Source organism: Sebastes fasciatus, chromosome 17 (genome assembly GCF_043250625.1).
Source record: "Sebastes fasciatus isolate fSebFas1 chromosome 17, fSebFas1.pri, whole genome shotgun sequence".
NCBI lineage: Eukaryota > Metazoa > Chordata > Actinopteri > Perciformes > Sebastidae > Sebastes > Sebastes fasciatus.
Window position 1 is genome coordinate 15,225,550 of NC_133811.1, and position 17,968 is coordinate 15,243,517.

A 17,968-nucleotide genomic window follows, 5' to 3' on the forward strand; every position below is an offset into this window, starting at 1 on the left:
TTCACGGTTTTTACAGTTATAATAACCTGTTCCCGGTGTCACATAGCTTGCTATTCATCACCACACTACTGCATACAGCCAAAAAGTGGAAGCTAGGGGGAGATTTCTGAAAGCGATATGCTCTGTTGTGCAGTGGTGAACCAACCTGTCTAACATTACTGCAGTGCAAGATGAGAACTTCCCTATAACCGCCCAGTTTCCACTGTTGTGCCATGTGCCATACGGACACTGTACAAACAATAAATCTGTGCAATATTAATACACTGAATGTGAAATACATTTGTCTGTGCAATATATCCTTGATGCAATGTACACCTCAAGTGCAACTACCTTTGTTTACATTTTATTTATTACATCTACCCTACCTATTTCACAAGTGCAACTACCTTTGTTTACATTTTATTTATTACACCTACCCTACCTATTTTACAAGTGCAACTACCTTTGTTTACATATTATTTATTACACCTACCCTACCTATTTTACAAGTGCAACTACCTTTGTTTACATTTTATTTATTACACCTACCCTACCTATTTTACAAGTGCAACTACCTTTGTTTACATATTATTTATTACACCTACCCTACCTATTTTACAAGTGCAACTACCTTTGTTTACATTTTATTTATTACAACTACCCTACCTATTTTACAAGTGCAACTACCTTTGTTTACATATTATTTATTACACCTACCCTACCTATTTTACAAGTGCAACTACCTTTGTTTACATTGTATTTATTACACCTACCCTACCTATTTTACAAGTACAACTACCTTTGTTTACATTGTATTTATTACACCTACCCTACCTATTTCACAAGTGCAACTACCTTTGTTTACATTTCATTTATTACACCTACCCTACCTATTTTACAAGTGCAACTACCTTTGTTTACATATTATTTATTACACCTACCCTACCTATTTCACAAGTGCAATTACCTCTGTTTACATATTATTTATTACATCTACCCTACCTATTTTACAAGTGCAACTACCTCTGTTTACATTACATCTATTTGTATATGTTATACTTCTAGTGTATCACTTCTGTTTATATTTATTTATCACATCTACTTTACCTGTTTTATTTGCTTTATAACTGTGTTTTACCTGTTATATGTTTTATCTGCCTGGCTTAGTGTTGTCAAGTATTTGTTTTAAAGCACTGACCAGAAGTGGCAACTGTGAATCTCGTTGTATTTAATACAATGACAATAAAGCTTTCTATTCTATTCTATTCTATTGTTGTGTCTTAATGGTTAAACTCTTACAGCTGAACCACGGGTACTACTTCCACTACATGTGTACCTTCTTCATGTGGTGTTAATAGGTCGTAGTTGTTAAATGAAACGCTCTTTAATGAGCCACAGAAACGATGAGCTGTCACCAATTAGCCAGTTAGCCTAGCTAGCTGTCATGCTAGCTACCTGCTGCTGTCAGAGATAAACGGGTTAATAGTTATGTTTCTGGGTTTCTGTACACCTGCTTCGCTCACCTGCCGGGCCATAAGAGACTTGATCTTCTGCATCGCGAATCCAACTTGTGTCAAAGTGGACAAATAACTGAATAAAGTCACAGTTTTGTGTTTGTTGTCAACGATGCGCCTCCATCACTACGAGAGGGAAGCCATAGTTGACCGTCACGTGACTGTGAACGTCAGGAAATAGGAAAATTCACAAAGCATGCTGGGAAAGGTAGTTTTTAATTGTGCTTTTGTTGTGACCCCCTGTCAGAAGTGTAATACCAGTGTTATAAAAAACTGAAAACATTTGTATTAAAAATAAATGTTGTTCTGAATAAGAAATAATGGAAATTCTATTCAAAAGCAATGTAAAGCATTAATATTATGATACATGTATTGCTGTTTTACACCACTGGATGGTAGTAATTTAACATCACAGAGTAGAATATTAGACAGCAATGTTCATTTTGTCTTCCTGGAGAGAGAAAATATGTTACTCTACTAATTACTCTCGGTGTTATTTTATCATGTCACATGCTTGTCAAAATGTCGGCTGTGAAAAAAGGCCTATGTTTAAACCCCCAGATTTTATAAAATGGAAAAGAGTAATTCAAGAAGTAAAAGTTATGGAAAAGGGAACTCACAAAATAAAGAATATGGAAGATGTTTTTGAGAAGAGATGGAGTCTAACAGAAGGAAAAATATAGCTACATGGGTTAACACGCATGCACATATACATATGCTTGGAGGTGACCTGACGTGAAGGAGGATGCATATGTGTGCCCATGTAAATGATATTACTATATATTTGCACTCCCACCCCTCCCCCCCTTTTTATTTTCTATTAACTTATTTGTTTATTTAATTTATTATTATTACTCTCTTATTTTTGTATGATTATTGTTTTTGTGTGTTTTTTTGTTTTTTGTTTTTTAATTCTATTATTTTTTTATTATTATTATTATTTCTTTTCTTAATTTTATTTAAATTTTGAATGTTGAAGTTGTTTTCTCTAGTGTACTTAATGAGTTCATCTATAAGCTCAACTACTTAAAAAATTGGTTTATAAAACTATTGTAATTACGAACTGTAAATTGCATATATGAAAACAACCTCGTAAAAAGGGAAAAAATAAAGTATAAAAAAAAATAAAGAAAAAGAAAAAGGCCTATGGTTGTTCCACAGTTTATACTGAAATTATCTTGATTGATCTCAAAAGTTCCAACCCTTTCTATTAATACTCTTGATGGTGTCTCTATTCAGTCTGTTGATAATTGCAAATACTTGGGAATTTGGATGGACAAAAGTTTAAATTTTAAATGCCATATTGACCATCTTGAAAAGAAATTAAAATTCACACTGGGTTTTCTGTACAGAACAAAAGTCCTGTTTTTCCATGGCATCAAGAAAATGCTTAGTTGCTGGCCTTTTCTTGACTCAGATTGATTTTTGTGATACAAGTTTGCAGGTTTGCCTCACCGTCCACCTTGTCCAAACTTGACCCCCTGTATCACTCAGCCCTGAGGTATGTCACTAATTCTGGCTTCAGGACCCATCATTGTACCTTATACAGCATGGTAGGATGGTCATCCCTCACTCTGCGGAGGTTACAACATTGGTACATTTTAGTTTATAAGATCATCTCTGGCAAATTTCCTACTTACCTAAGCCGGAAGTTTGTATTTCTCCAGAACAGTTATAATCTAAGGTCACATAAATGGCTTCAGTTTAAAGTGCCTTCTATCAGTACATAAGCTGCAAAACGAGCCTGTTCCACTACAGTCCCAGTCCTGAAACCATCTGCAGGCCAAGCTCAAACTTGAGACTCTTATCTCTTTAAATGATTTTAAACATAGAATAATAGAAGTGGTAACTGCTAGCTGCAGTTGCTTCAATTAAATAACAAACACATGGCCAACATGCTGCCTTGTTAATGCACTGTATGATGTAATGTATTTTGTCGTACCTACTGTTGCTGCCGTGATTCAATGTCGTTGTCTTGTTATGTGTTGGATGCTGCTGACCCTGTCTTGTAAAAGAGGTTTTAATCTCAATGTGACTTCCTAGTTCAATAAATGTTATATATATATATTACATAGCTGTATATAATTTTCTATATTCAAAACTAGCAGTGGAATGTAACTAAGTTAATTTAGTCAACATTGATGGCTACAACATTAAAATGCTGCTGACATGTTAGTGCATCAATTCAAATGATCCAATAGTATTATATACTGTAACACATATAAGTACTTCTTCCACAACTGTCTGAAGCTTTCTGTAGGCCTATTTAGTATATGTGATACTTTGTTGTTCACATACTGTAATTAAATACACAATATGTAACTTAGTTTTACTATTGGGAGTGAGAGAGATTATTTAGCAAACCACATTTCCTTTTGTGATCATGTCATGCCATCCAAATGACCCAGCAGCGCCATGTACTGTAGCTCCACCTCCGCCAAGTAATTAGATTTGGCTCTGCACTGTAAACTGTTGAAAATAATTACAAAAACGGCACATGCAGACCCATTCAGCCTGTTCTATAATTTCCCCCTCTGGGTGTTATTTCAAGCAGCGCTTGGCTAAAAGCTTGCAGCATGCAGCAGACAGCAGACAGCAGGCCCCATGAGCTCTAGTTCCTGGTTAATGATGCCTCAGGCTATTTCCCAGTCAAATGAAGGTGAGGTCGCTCTCCTTAGGTGAATCTACTCCACTGTTGTTTGTTAGGCAGTCATCCACAGTGCGGAGCCTCCCTCAAAGCATACACTGAGACGGAACAGATGGCGGCCTCTACCCGGAGATGCCACCGCAAAGACACTGCACACTCTGTTGGTCAGTTCATCAGCTATAATAAGAGCTAGATTCAATAAACTGCTTGTTGTTATGCAGGGGAGCATCATGATAAGCAGACTTATGAGCCTCATACTGGGTCATAAAGTACTGCAGGTCTTGACAATTTATTATCCAGTGAACAAGCAAAAACTTAGTGTAATAATTTGTCTTGTTGGCGATGTGTAAAATAATAATTTCAAAATAGTGTCATTTATTTGTGGTGATTCTTCATAGTCCCCAGTTTTCTTTGGAAAATAAACCACCTAAGTGCCAAATCAATTCAAATATTTCTATTTTAAAGGTGCTATTGATAATATTGATAACATTCAGCTACTAGATGTCGCATTCTCCCTCCCCGGCTCCATTGCATTTACTTCACAACAAGTCATTGCCAGGCACTTACCGACAACCTCAGCCATTTATCCGTTTTTTCCCCACTAACTGACAACCCAGAGATACCACGTGATACCAACGTTGTTTTTACTATTGGCTCACAAGCCTTGTTAGAAGTGGGAACCAAACGTCAGATATCTTCCACAGAGATAAACAAAACATTCATTTTGGACCCACCACATTTTTTTTAGTGATTAATTCACAATCCTAATTTTTGGCAGGCAATGCCAAACTTTTATTCGTCACCTTTCTAAAAGCTCTGTGCATGTATTATTTTTTTAAATATATTTTTCTGCATAAAAATGTTATCAATCAGACCTTTAAGAGTTTTAAGTTTCAATACCAGATCTACTAGCTTGTGAATTTGGATCTTTTTTGTGCTACAGCATTTGACATGAATTTGAATGGAAGCACTCAGCGCATTAGTGACACAATGTTTTGGTAATAAGCTGACTCATAGCAGACTGCTGCCTTTAAGTGGTGCATTCAAGGTGGGAAAAATAACAGAAAAGTAAGTGCATGGGAGTCTAATACATTTTGTAAATCACATATAAATTGTGACCTCTCTTTTCTTAACAAAACACTTTTGTGTCTGGCCTGGATCTATTTCCTCCACATCCCTTTACCTCTATTTTACACACACATGCAGACTGGTAAGCACACACATTTTTATCTAGTCGTGACAAGGTGTCAGCAGGAGCGGGTGGAGGGCACTCTGCCACATGCTGCACCATCCGTCTGTTGCTGCCTGTCTCTCCATATCAAGCCAGGTACACGGCATAACAATGCAAGTCACAAAGCCGAGAGAAACAAGCACTCTGCAGCAATTTGGAAACAACAAATACGACTCAAACACTTGCGAGAAGAGAGATCACAGCCAAGACATCAGACAAAAGAATGACTATGAAGCAGCAGAACAACTGACATCTTTGCTGGCATCAGCTATTTGTTGTTGTTGTTTTCAGGACATTTGACAAAGAAAGTGCTCATTTCAAGCCCTGACTGCTCTTCTATGAAAAAGACATAAAACAAGTGCAAATATTAACTGCAGAATGAAGTATGCATATTTACTGTAAAAATGACCCAGAATAGTAAACAGTTATATATTTAATAAAGTACAAAACACACATGTGAATGCAAACTGTACAATAATTTATGATTCCTTTTCCTTGTTTCAGCATTTCATTATATCCATGTTGAGCAGAGAAAAATGCTACATTTGTGGAAACAGGGTTAAGTGTTTCTATGGGAATAAATAGATCGGAGCAAAACATAGAAATAGAATAATATGTATAAAGAATCTGCAGTATAATCCATGTACAATATTTACAATTAACCTAAATATTTCACACAAGAAAATGCATTCATTATAACACTTGTCTTGTCACAAAACAGACTCTCATTAGCAGAAATGTTAAATTAGAAAGATATTATCGAAATAAAACTTTAGTATTTCAAATTAAATATATGTTTTAAATAGTTTAGGTACCTCATAAACTAACTTGCTTGGTTTAATATGACCTGAAATGATCAAAAATGCATAACAGTTACACTTGCACATAAAAAAACAAAACATTTCAAGGCATACATACACTTTCATCTCACAATAATGTCAGCAAAAGTCATTGAACATCTGTCCCAAACTCTGGACAGTAACAGTGCACGATCAGGTTGTGTACTCAAACAAGTCTCCTTCATCCCTTGTGCAAAAAAACGGGCCACCAAAGCCAGAGTTTCAGGCTTTGATAACAGAGAATAAAGCTACACAGGAGTCTTCAAGTGAAATGATGAGGTGTAAGTTCCATCTCAACTCTTCCAGCTCACTCCAGCAAACTGTGACTGGGGGTTTCAGGTACGTGTCTGATCACATCGTAGATGGTGGTGTGCATATCCTGAACGGACTCCAGGCGAGCCAGAGATCTGCACGATGCCTGCAGGACAGTTGCATAGGAACATTTAAAAACGTTTCAACAATAGCTTAAGAAATCTTAAAATCTTGCATTGTTATCATTGAATCCATGTCGATGTACAATGTGTTAAATATACCTGTGCGGACTCCATTTTCCCAGGTATGGAGACAAACTCGTAGATGCCAAAGTCTTCTGTAGCATCTTCATGACCTGCCGATACAGAGGCTTTAATGTTAGAGCGGTACATTAGTGTCTATTTTGAGTCAAGCTTTACATTAACCCCTAACCATTCTGCCCTTTTCTTATAGAGGGGTAGTGATTGGGGACAGGGGAAGTTCAGGGGTAGATAAAAAGTCAACAGTAGATGTCACATAGAAGTGGTGTACATCATCTGAAAGCTGGGAAGCAGCACTGTGTGTCAAGTTGTTTTAGTCATAAATAACAAAATTATTAATAAATCAATTAATCTAGGAATCTACATCCTCTGAATGCCCTAGGTCTCTAGTTTGTAGCGGTTAAGTTTCATGAGGCTGTGATTATCCTAGAGGTCACCACAGGTCATTTTATACAGTGATGTCAAGTTTCAAAAATGGTCTCACTACAATGAAATGCCTACTATGGAGACTAACATCATCACACATATATACAATTGGGCTCATTGGATCCACAAGAGTCTCAGCTTTACAGTGATACACAATTCATCCAAGACTATATATATATTAAAATATTCAAATACACCATTTTAGAATAGGTGAAAATAACACATTTGTACTGCATGAAAAAAGACATCCTGACCGTGTTTACTTTCCTGCTTTAAACTCCTCCTATCTCAAACCTGTTTTTTAGGAATGGCTTGCGGTTTAATGGAAAACCAAGGCCCTGTTCATCCCTTTAATCATCTCAAAAAACATGATGTAAGATGTATATGTAAATATGGTGTATGCTATAATGTGAGTGTCCTTGATAGCAGTTAAAAACATCTGTTAACAAGCAGTAGCTCACCTGAACGATGTGGTCGTTTCTGCTCTGAAAGCGGTCTGCACAAAAACAGGCACATAAAGCTGTTAGTTGAAGCTTATGCACAATAAAAGTACTGTTGTTCATGTCTGTATTAATGTCATAGTCAAAGCTCTTACCTGTTATAAATGCTCATAAGCACTGATGATAATGGAGAGAAAGAGACAGAGGGAAATAATTATTCACAAATAGAGAAATGAGAAATTGTAAATATTACCTTTATTCAAACACGGTAGTTACTTTGGCCTGGTTCCCTTCTGTTTGACTGACATTTGCAAGTCATTTACATTTAAGATTAACCTCGACATGTGAGATCTCGGTGCAGCAAGCCGTTAGTGTTGTCTTGCGCATCTCAGCATTTAATCAGACATGCAGATTTCAAACGTGTTAGACAGGTTGCAGGACTCACTGCTAGAAAACCACCAGCAGGATAAGACATTAACTCACCTCTCTTAGGATGGCAGGTTCTCCTGAGGAAGAACAGCAGCATGCAGCCGATGGCGAACAACGAGCAGACGGTAATGGCCGCCAGAGGGGACACAGAGCTGCCCTCTTGGGTGTGCTTCTCTTTCCCTGTAAACAAATACAGGAGGGACACTGATATTAACACTCATTGTTAGCCAAGCCGGCTCTAGGGATGGCAATGTGGGTCGAATGGTCCACTGTTTTGGTCCAGACTGAAATAACTCAACAACTATTAGGTTGGTTGGAGTTCCATGAAATAACACACATTCACGGTCCCCAGAGGATGACTCCTAATGACTTTCGTGTCTCCCTGGCTTTTCCTCAATCACGATGATGTTGAAATTCCTGATGGATTGATGTGAAATGTGGTATTAATATTCAAGATCTCTACACGAGAAGATACATTTGATTAACTTTGGTGATAACTTTTCTTCTAGCGCCATCATCAAGTCCAAATTTGGATTTGGCCAATCCTTTGTTTTATGACCAAATACCTGCAAAACTACACTGACATTCCTATCGGCCACAGTGCATTGCTAATTAGCAAATGTTAGCATGCTACTAGGCTAAACTAATGCTATGTCTCAATTTGCATACTTCCGTACTTACACTTGCTATTTTGAGTGCATAAGTGCGTTCACACTGCTTAGTACCCAGATGTTGTAGTCAAAACGGTCAAAATGTTGAGTGTGGAACGCTCGACACTTCTCACCCTTAACAGTCGATATCTTTGCTACGTACAAACAAATTTAAGTTTATAAGTTATACATGTGTTTTTTTACCAAGTACCACTATACTAGTCGGATAGAAGCAGGTATTGGGTTCATTTATCCGTCTGAATTGAATTACTGTCGATACCGCGTGATGTCTGTGGCATAACAGCCATGTGTGATTTGAGACAAAACTACCCTGTCAAAATTCATGCACTATGCAAATAAGTAAATCTAGTGTGCACAGTGTACTACAAGGAAGTATACTAACGGAAGTATCCAAATTGAGACACAGCTTAAAGTAGAATCTGTTAAATGTACAGTGTGAGGGATCTGGCGGCATCTAGCGGTGAGGTTGCACATTGCAACCAACTGAAACTTCTCCTCCCGTGGGCCAAACATGTAGGAGAAGTACATTAGCCGACGCAAAAATGTGAAAATGCAAATGGCCCTGAGCCAGTGTTTGGTTTGTCCGTTCTGGGCTATTGTAGAAACATGGCGGCCAGCTCTGTGAAGAGAGGACCCGTTCCGTAAGTAGATATAAACGGCTCCTTCTAAGGTAACGAAAACACAACAATTCTTATTTTCTGGTGATTCTACACTAAAGAAAACATACTTATTAATATTCCATTTCTGCCAATAGATCCCCCTAAATGTTAGACGCTGTTCCTTTAAATATTACCTGTTAGACATCAGCATGCTAGACGGCTCATGTTAGCTTAAAGCACCAGCGTGAGCCTCAGACTTCTTTGGTAATGTTCATAAGAGATTTTGATGTCAATAAAATGGATGCTGTCATGACTTCTGTTGACTCGATAAACAGCATTTTAAATCATATCCAGTATCAACAGTAGCCATCAGAGAGCCTTTCCCCAATATCACCAAGACAACATATCAATGTCGCATTCGGCACACAGAAACTCCACATGCTATAAAACTTAGTCAACAAATACGACAGCTGTTATCCACTGTTTACTTTCCCAGCCACTGAACTTTAATACAGGCTGCAGGAGCTAGAACCATAGCAACACAGATAAAACGCCAGTTTCATAATAGCCATGCATATTTCATGTTATATCCATAACCCGGTTTCACTTTTCAACGGTTGTGCACACACACTACACTACACTTTAATCCACCCACCAAAGCTGGCCATGGTGTTTGTCATTGTCAAGATATATCTCTCACGGCTCATCAACCTCTTCTGCTTTTGGCGTGACACAGTGTTTACAGAGTGTTTATCTCAGAGGATTCCCAAAATCTACCCACGCTGTGCTCTTTCTCGCCATGATCCACCCTCTACCCACCTGTTCCTAAGCTGGCCACCACCAGAGTAAACTGGGCCTCGTCCTGCTTCTGCGTCACGTTGTTGAATGCCCGGCACAGGTACTCCTCGGCCTGGGCCAGTCTGTAGGAGCGCACCTCCAGCCGCGGGCCCTCTGTGATGACCTGGGTGGCGTTGCGGCTCTTAGAGATCCAGACGTAGCTGTTGGGCGGGTTGGAGTCCGCCTGGCATTCGAAGAAGACCAGCTCTCCGGGGTTGATGGTGAACACCTCTCCTGTCCGCAGGCCCTGGCCTGAGTTCACCTCCAGGTTGTAGGGGCCGTCTGCAGGGGTCAGGGAAACATGACAGTTGGCTGCTGATATGGTGCTCATTATACAGAATGGTTACTTTTCTAGGAATTGTCTCATCTTAGTGCATCATGGGGCCGCAGTGGGGAAAAGATTTTCTAAACAGGGTCATAAGTTCAATCCACAGTCTAGCAGCAGAAGTCCTGGTGGGGAATTGAAAGAGCAGGTGCTTGACCTTGAACACTTAACCAACAAAACAGCTCCAGAGGAGATGTGAGAACATATGAAAACAACTTTTTCTTATTAATTTCCGCAAGTAAGCTGATAAGCGTTGTAGTGTAAAAATAAACTAAAAACTATATAACTAAAAAGATTTAATAATGTACATTTTAATGGCAAGAAATATTGTGATTTTATTCTAACCACAAAAGATTGATTGAAGATTTCAGTTTTATTTTAATGGTGACAACACACAATGTCTCCCTACCACATCTCTACGTCATGTAGTTAAGTAAGATGTCTGTTTTAAAGGTACAGTGTGTAGGATTTGGCAGCAATTAGTGGTGTGGTTGCAGATTGCAACCATCTGAGTACCCCACCGCTCACTCTTCCTTTTCCAAGACTGCGGTAACGTGAGCCGGCACATGCAAAACCGTGGTAACGGCGTTCGCCTCGCTCAGAGGCCATCTTTACTATAATAACACTACTTTAGGAGCAACAGACGGGGGCTGTCAGTACCACGGTTTTGCACTCTGCGAGTGTTTCAGGGAACTATGGTGGCCTTCAGGTAACGTAAAAACGTGAAAGGCTCTCTCTAGAGCCCGCGTTTGGTTTGTCCGTTCTGGAGCAACATTGCAGACTCCATGAAGAGGACCCGCTCCCTATGTAGATATAAACGGCTCGTTCTAAGCTAAAGAATACACTAATGAAAACATAGTTATGAATATGATATTACACACTGTTCCTTTAAGTCTGTTCAAATAGGATTCACTGTTACTTAACATAAGTAAGTGGCAACCATTGCAGTTGTGTGTTGCATCTAAAGTGAATCAGTCCATGAGCACTGTCAGTTCTTTGACTCACATCAGTTTTAATGTGACTGGAAATATGACTTTGAGAAAATGAATAAGTCGTTGTCAGTCTTACATTAACATTAATAAAAACTCTGGATGTAATAGAAGCTGAACACAGTAAAACTGAAACTGATGGTAGTGGATAGAGGCTATACTTTACTTTCTGTCGATACAGAAACATGAGGTTTGAGAAAATTAGAATACATTCAAATGAATTCATTGATACGTGTGTTCTGGGTGCAACCTTAGACTCACACAAGCAGGCCAGTTTATCACTATATCTACGCGCTTTATGGCAGAACAGAGGCTTTATCAGATAAGTCTGCTCCCATGCAAATACCCATAACGGTCACATCTTTTCAGTTGTCAGAAAGTAGTTTGGTCTCACAGACATTTACATATGACCTAATACAGTGCAGAGAGAGAGCACAACAAAATTACGAAAATAGGTGTTTTCTATGAATTGGTATTATTACAGGAGCTTTGTGACAAATAGCCTACATCCAAGTATATTTGTGCATTCTGACCTTGTAATGTTAATAGATCTGGTTCCAGTGTGTGCCAAATAAAAAAAAAAGAAAAGTATATGTGTAACACATTAATTCAACAACTTACTTATTTTGTCTACATTGCTGTCTTTATGGTATTTCTCAGTTTGGTTCATTTATGTTCATCCTGCCTAATTACAAGTTAACAACAGCTTGTAAAATGAAGATCACACCTGCCGTGATAGAGATTTTGGCAGGGAAACAAAATCTGATTCCAGTCCCTGTAAAATTAGCCGGGCCTTATGGACATCATTTTGCTGTAATTTATCTTTTCTGGTGTTCATAGCAGCTACTTTCACATGAAAAAGGTGATCAAGGCGAGCGGCATTTTGTTTCTTGAATGAGAAACCTCCGGGTCTGAAAAGTGAAGCCAATGCGGAAGTGCCTTAAACTTGTATTCCTTCTAACAGCCAGCAGGGGGTGACTCCTCTGGTTGCAAAAAGAAGTGTGATTGTATAGAAGTCTATGAGAAAATGACCCTACTTATTACCTCAGTAAACATTGTAAACATGAGTTTATGGTCTCAATCACTAGTTTCAAGTCTTCTTCAATACAGCATGATGTTCATTTAGTAAATTATGGTCCCATTTAGATTGAAATAGACTATAAAGCAGGTGTGCTTTAGCTACCTTGTGATTGACAGGTTGCTACCACAGCGTTGTCTGGTCTGGGTGTTTTCCGTATTTTTGTTTTAAAACATTTACCTTTTTTAAACTTTTAACTCTTTCACAGTGTGTTTTCAGTTCATGAAAGTTAATTATAACACTTTGGTCGCCTAAAAACGTCTTATTCAGCGTTCGATTGTACTTAGCTCCACCTTCTTGTGTCACATTTGGTTGCAAAAAAACAATGTGGTGACAGTCAAAATGAAGCCGTTTCTAGAGGGTAACCCTCAAATTTTTAAAACTTGCAAAAAAGACTCGCTGCCCGATGACCCCTCCTAACCTTAACCCTTCAATATCAATGCCTAACCTTAACCATCTCGCAAGAGTTTCGCAATTTATGTGTTACCTTCTGGCCACAACCCCAAAATGCCATACTCAAGGTTTCAAAGCGGCAATCCACAAACCAATGGGTGACATCACGGTGACTACGTCCACTTCTTATAAATGGGAAGATTACATTCTCACAGGAAATGAACCACATTGCAATTCTCTGGAAACTAATTGGGAACTAGATTGGCAGTTTCAGGTTGTCTTGGTGCAGGGACAGAGACGTATATACAGTAGTAGGAAAAAGGCGACAGATACAGATGGATATATCTACTCACAATAGACATTGAGCTCCGCGGCCCGGCTGTGCCGACCCTGGCTGACAGCGTTGCTGGCCACACAGTGGTAAGTTCCCTTGTCCTCTTTTCTCACAGGACTGATTAACAATGTGGAGTTGTCTCGGGAGAAGTGGTATCTGTCACTGGGACCTAGTGCGACGTTGTCCTTTAACCACTGGAACACAACTCTTGTTCCGTTCTCAACAGAACAATTCCAGGTGACGTTGGCCTTGTCCTCAACAACTGCATACGATGGGCTCTTCTGAATGACTGGAGTGGACACAGAGTCTACGGAATAAACAAAGAAGTTAAGGTATTAGAGTCCATAGATGACATCCAATTGGTCATTATGACATGTGACAGGAAAACACTCACCGTCCACTGTTACGTGCACAGTTCTCTCCTCCTTGATAACCAGTCCTGTCTTGTTATGAAACGCTATGTTGAGGCTCAGGTGGTAATCCCCCTCATCATCATGGTTTAATTCCCGGATGAGCAAAGAAACATTGGGTTCTCTAAAGACGAGTTGGTTGCGGTACATCATGTCAGTGATTGTGGCCTCTTTGGTAAATGTCACCAACGTTGTTCTGGTGCCGCTCGACCTGGTGTGGGACCAAGTTCCCTGGATCTCAGCATCATCCAGCGCGAAGCGAGTCTCAACGGACAGGAGCACAGACTTCCCTTTAACGCCATGATGGACCGATGACGGGATGTAGATGAGCTCAGAGCTGACCTCTGAGTTGGTGAAGTTGGCAGGGAGAGGAAGAGGAGGAGAAGGAGGGAAACAAAGAGAGTTACTGCACCGTTGCTGTAGGGTAACTTGTTGATGATGATATAAGATAATTAGGTAATTTTAGGATGAACACACAATGTGCTTCAGGAGTGTCTGTTAGTTACTGAGTGTGTTTCTGTTCCCCTAAGTGTTCGGAATAAATATGAGTTTGGAGATGATACAGAGAACAAGATTTATGTAGCCAATATACATAATCTCTTTAAATCGGACAATTTCCATGTCAAAATGTTAATGTATTATAGTGGAAATCATTTTATAAAATGTGTTATTCCAGCCTGTCCAATTGAGATGGATTACTAGATGGTGAAGAAAAGCTATCTGCCATTTGCAATAATTTACTTTTTGGACACGTTTTGCAGCACAACAAGCTGTAAACACAAAATTGGCATATTCATAAAGTTGGTATGGCTAACATAGGCAAACAGTTGCCTATTTACACATGCAGCAGACACTTTCAACAATAACACTTTTACAACATAGTAGGCGTAGTAGGCCCACATCTATGGTGCTCATAGTTACTGATAACCTCTATTTAATGGCCTGATAACAGTCAAATCGGGTGAAAATAACTAGAAAAGACTTAGACACTGTCACCCTTTTGTACATACCATACGATAGAAACCGTAATGAAAATCCATTTAATGTAGATTGAAACATATGGCACATATTAATGCTGCTTCATGGCATTCATCATTAGCGCATCATATTGTGTTATTGTTTTACAAAAGTGGTTATAAACTTAGTTATAAACTAAAACTGATTTTACATATCTATGCTTTGTGAATTACAGTATATCAATATTGGAAAAACATTGATAATCATATTGGTGCTGTTGATAAGATGGAAAGATGGTGACAATATGAAAGCAAAACACAGCTATTTTCATTTCAAGATGAACCCATTTATGTGGTGTCTGTTTAATCTGATAATCTATATCCTAGTCTTCAAATTGTTCAGGTCCTGAAACTGAGTTAATATTGACCCAGCTCACTACAGAGTTTCATTGTTGTCAGACAAGGATGAGGCCTGTCTCTCTTTGATCACAACTCACAAAACAAACACTTGGGTTGTCTGAAGTAATTGCACCTTGCTGTCTGTTAGAGCACCGGCTAGTTGCCAGGGTGGTTTATTCGCTGGTAACCAGATGAAAACAACAACTTGGAATATAAACACCAAGAACAGGAGGAGTTATGGTTATTTTTCAGCAGCTATTGTCATTCCACCTGGAAATATCTAACATATATAGCAATAAATACACTTGCTCAGTAGTCTATGCGGTACAGTAGCACTGCAACTAACCATTATTTTCATTGTCGATTAATCTGTCGATTATTTTCTCGATTAATCGATCAGTTGTTTGGTCTATAAAATGTCAGAAAATTGTGAAAAATGTTGATCAGTGTTTCCCAAAGCCTAAGATGACGTCCTCAAATGTCTTGTTTTGTCCACAACTCAAAGATATTCAATTTACTGTCATAGAGGAGAAAAGAAACCCGAAAATATTCACATTTAAGAAGCTGGAATTAGAGAATTTAGAATTATTTTTCTTAAATTTTTTTTTTTTTTAATTAATCAATTATAAAAAATAGTGATAGTAATTGTGGCTGATTTAATAGTTGACAACTAATCGATTAATCATTGCAGCTCTACTGTACTGTCTATAATTTTCGGATGGTTTCATTTGACAGAAATTATTGACTAATTCAAACTTCACTTTCTGTGTATTTTGTTTTTTTGACAGTTTGAAGTTATAAAGTGAGGGACTGAGTTTGGATGCCAGGTTGAGTTAAGCAGCAGCATGTGAGTAGGCAGTTACTGTGAAACTAAAAACCTCTCACTTTTCTCTAAACTTGTGTCCCTTTGTCTCACTTCTGTCTGTCTGTCTTCTCTTTCTCCAATTCAGCGTTAAAAAACTTGGTGGAGGTGGAAAATATCCATGAAAGCTGTTAGTTTGCTATACGATTTCACATAATTTAAGTGTGTCGCAACTCATGCAATAAAATCTTGAATGGAAAAAGGGGAAAGTGAGTTTCATTCTTTCTCCTTCTACAGCCACATTCCCCTCACATCTTTACCTTCCACCTCTAATCTCTTTCTTTCTTTGTCCCCCCCTCCCCTCTGACCCGTCCACACTTCCTCCTCGGGGACGTCCAGCTGGTGTCAGCCAGGTCCCTGGTGACCGCTACCCATGATGCTCATCACAAAAGACTCACAGTGTGTCTGGTGTCATGTCCTAAATAATGCAGACGCCCCATCGACACGTTCCACACTTACAGGCCTGCAGGCCAGTGTCCCAGTGTGTGTGTGTGTGTGTGTGTGTGTGTGTGTGTGTGTGTGTGTGTTGTCAGTAGCAGGAGTGTGCCTGTGTTTACACCATGCTGAGATCCGGCGAAAAGGCAGAATGATGAGGAGTGTGCCAAGCCCGCTCCTTCACTGTTGTCCCCAAACAACACGGATATTGTTGTGGTGATACCAGAGGAGATTACAGTGACAATGGCTTTTGAGGCGAGAGGATATCTTCATTTAGTGGACACACACACATTCAAACAACTATTGTGTGGAGCACCTGCCTCTTATCACCCTCACACACACACACACACACACATCTGAGTTGTTTGGATACTAAATAAAGTCTCCCGGTGCGTGTCCAAACGCCACCATCTTCTGTCCTCTTCCAGATAAGACAAATAGAGCTCCTTAAGGAGGTTTGATGATACAAACATCAAAGCAGGTGAGAGCTTTGTGTTTTAAGGGATTTTTCTGTTAGATTTATCTGGTCATGTGCTGCTGGTACACGTCTGTTATCACTGAGTCACAGAGCTGTGGCCTCTGGGTCACTTCTTCTTTCCACTGACACCCTCCTTATGTCTTTACTTACAGCCGACAACAGTAGAAAAGCTAAATCCGTCAAATCACACGGTGATGATTATGGAAAGGACATGCAAAACAAGACAGACTCTAAAAGGAACGCTTTCATGATGTACTTAAGCGTAAAGAACTTGTAATTTTGCCCAAAATATTAGGATATTAGGTTGCCAAATTTAACTTTTTTAAAATACAAAAACACAGTGATTGTCCTTGAATTCACTTCACTGCTTTTCAATTTTGCAACCCAGTTTCATTACTGCTTCTCTGACCTGAATCCTCTAAAGGATTTCACAAACAATGATGTTTCTGCTCACCACAAAAAAAAAACTTCCTCAAGTTTTACCCCACCAACCAAGCAAACACAGCAACCACAGCAACTGCTATTGCTGCACCAACGCAACACTGACAACTCAAACAAAACATCTCCTAGACTACTGCAACTCACCTGTTAGGATGAAGAGAACAGAGCAGACGTAAAGCACTGTTCTTCTTGTGACCTCCATGGCATCTTATCCGCTGGGGATGTGTGGGACTTCTGACGGGCAGGCAAGTATAGGCAGAGGGAGTGAGGGATGTAGGAAGGAGGAGAGGATTGGAAGAGAACGAGGTGGTGGTGGTGGAAGAGGAGGAGGAGGAGGAGGAGGAGAGAAATGTGACTGGTTGTGGTGACAACATTTGGCAGGGAAATAAGAGGAGCTAGTTTTAGCCTGCTTGCAGCCAGGCCCCTCCCATGTGATACTGGGAGGAAGAAGAAGAGGTCCACCTGGCAGAGAGGCAGCACAGCATGGTCCTCACACACTCACACATAGCTGCCCTGAGGCCGAGGGTTTCACTCTGTCAAAGAGAAACTGAGACATACAACTGTAAAAGGATAGTTGGGTCTTTACATTATAATACACCAGCTGTCTGCCGTCCCTCGGGCTGTGAAACAAAGAAAAAAGCAGGCAGGCAGAGAGCTTTTAACCGCCAACGTGACTCAGTTTGGTTAAGTTGCAGAGCCGTCAGTGGACACAACGGTCAGCAGTCAGCTATTCTGTCGTGTAGT

The 17,968-nt window shown here is 39.4% G+C and overlaps 2 protein-coding genes across 5 annotated transcripts in view; both read right to left on the reverse strand.

Moving 5' to 3' along the window:
* Positions 1-1,655, reverse strand: part of vps50 (VPS50 subunit of EARP/GARPII complex) — a 130,901-nt gene extending 129,246 nt beyond the window's left edge. For both annotated transcript variants that reach the window (XM_074614628.1, XM_074614627.1), the window contains exon 1: positions 1,503-1,655. In XM_074614628.1, coding sequence (XP_074470729.1) covers positions 1,503-1,535 — 33 coding nt within the window. In that variant the 5' untranslated portion in view covers positions 1,536-1,655. The remainder of the gene's footprint in view (positions 1-1,502) is intronic.
* Positions 1,656-5,792: 4,137 nt separating this feature from the next.
* Positions 5,793-17,593, reverse strand: hepacam2 (HEPACAM family member 2). 3 transcript variants are annotated; one of them, XM_074613855.1, is made up of 9 exons: positions 17,369-17,593; positions 13,638-13,997; positions 13,263-13,550; positions 10,107-10,406; positions 8,072-8,197; positions 7,744-7,765; positions 7,610-7,644; positions 6,744-6,820; positions 5,793-6,628 (listed from the first exon to the last, which is right to left on the reverse strand). In XM_074613855.1, exons 1-9 carry the CDS (start codon positions 17,424-17,426, stop codon positions 6,518-6,520), a joined length of 1,377 nt encoding a protein of 458 aa, XP_074469956.1. In that variant the 5' UTR covers positions 17,427-17,593; the 3' UTR covers positions 5,793-6,517. The 3 variants fall into 3 exon arrangements, with proteins under 3 accessions (XP_074469956.1, XP_074469955.1, XP_074469957.1); XM_074613854.1 differs by having other exon boundaries at positions 6,744-6,832; XM_074613856.1 differs by having other exon boundaries at positions 6,744-6,817; positions 17,369-17,591.
* Between the last annotated feature and the right edge of the window lie 375 nt (positions 17,594-17,968).

Coding starts and splice junctions, on each gene's coding strand:
- hepacam2 (XM_074613854.1), bottom strand. CDS start 17,426: ATGGAGGTCACAAGAAGAACAGTGCTTTACGTCTGCTCTGTTCTCTTC. Junction 13,998..17,368: donor TGTTCTCTTCATCCTAACAG/GTGAGTTGCAGT, acceptor TCACCAACTCAG/AGGTCAGCTCTGAGCTCATC. Junction 8,198..10,106: donor GGTGGCCAGCTTAGGAACAG/GTGGGTAGAGGG, acceptor ATTTGTTTACAG/GGAAAGAGAAGCACACCCAA.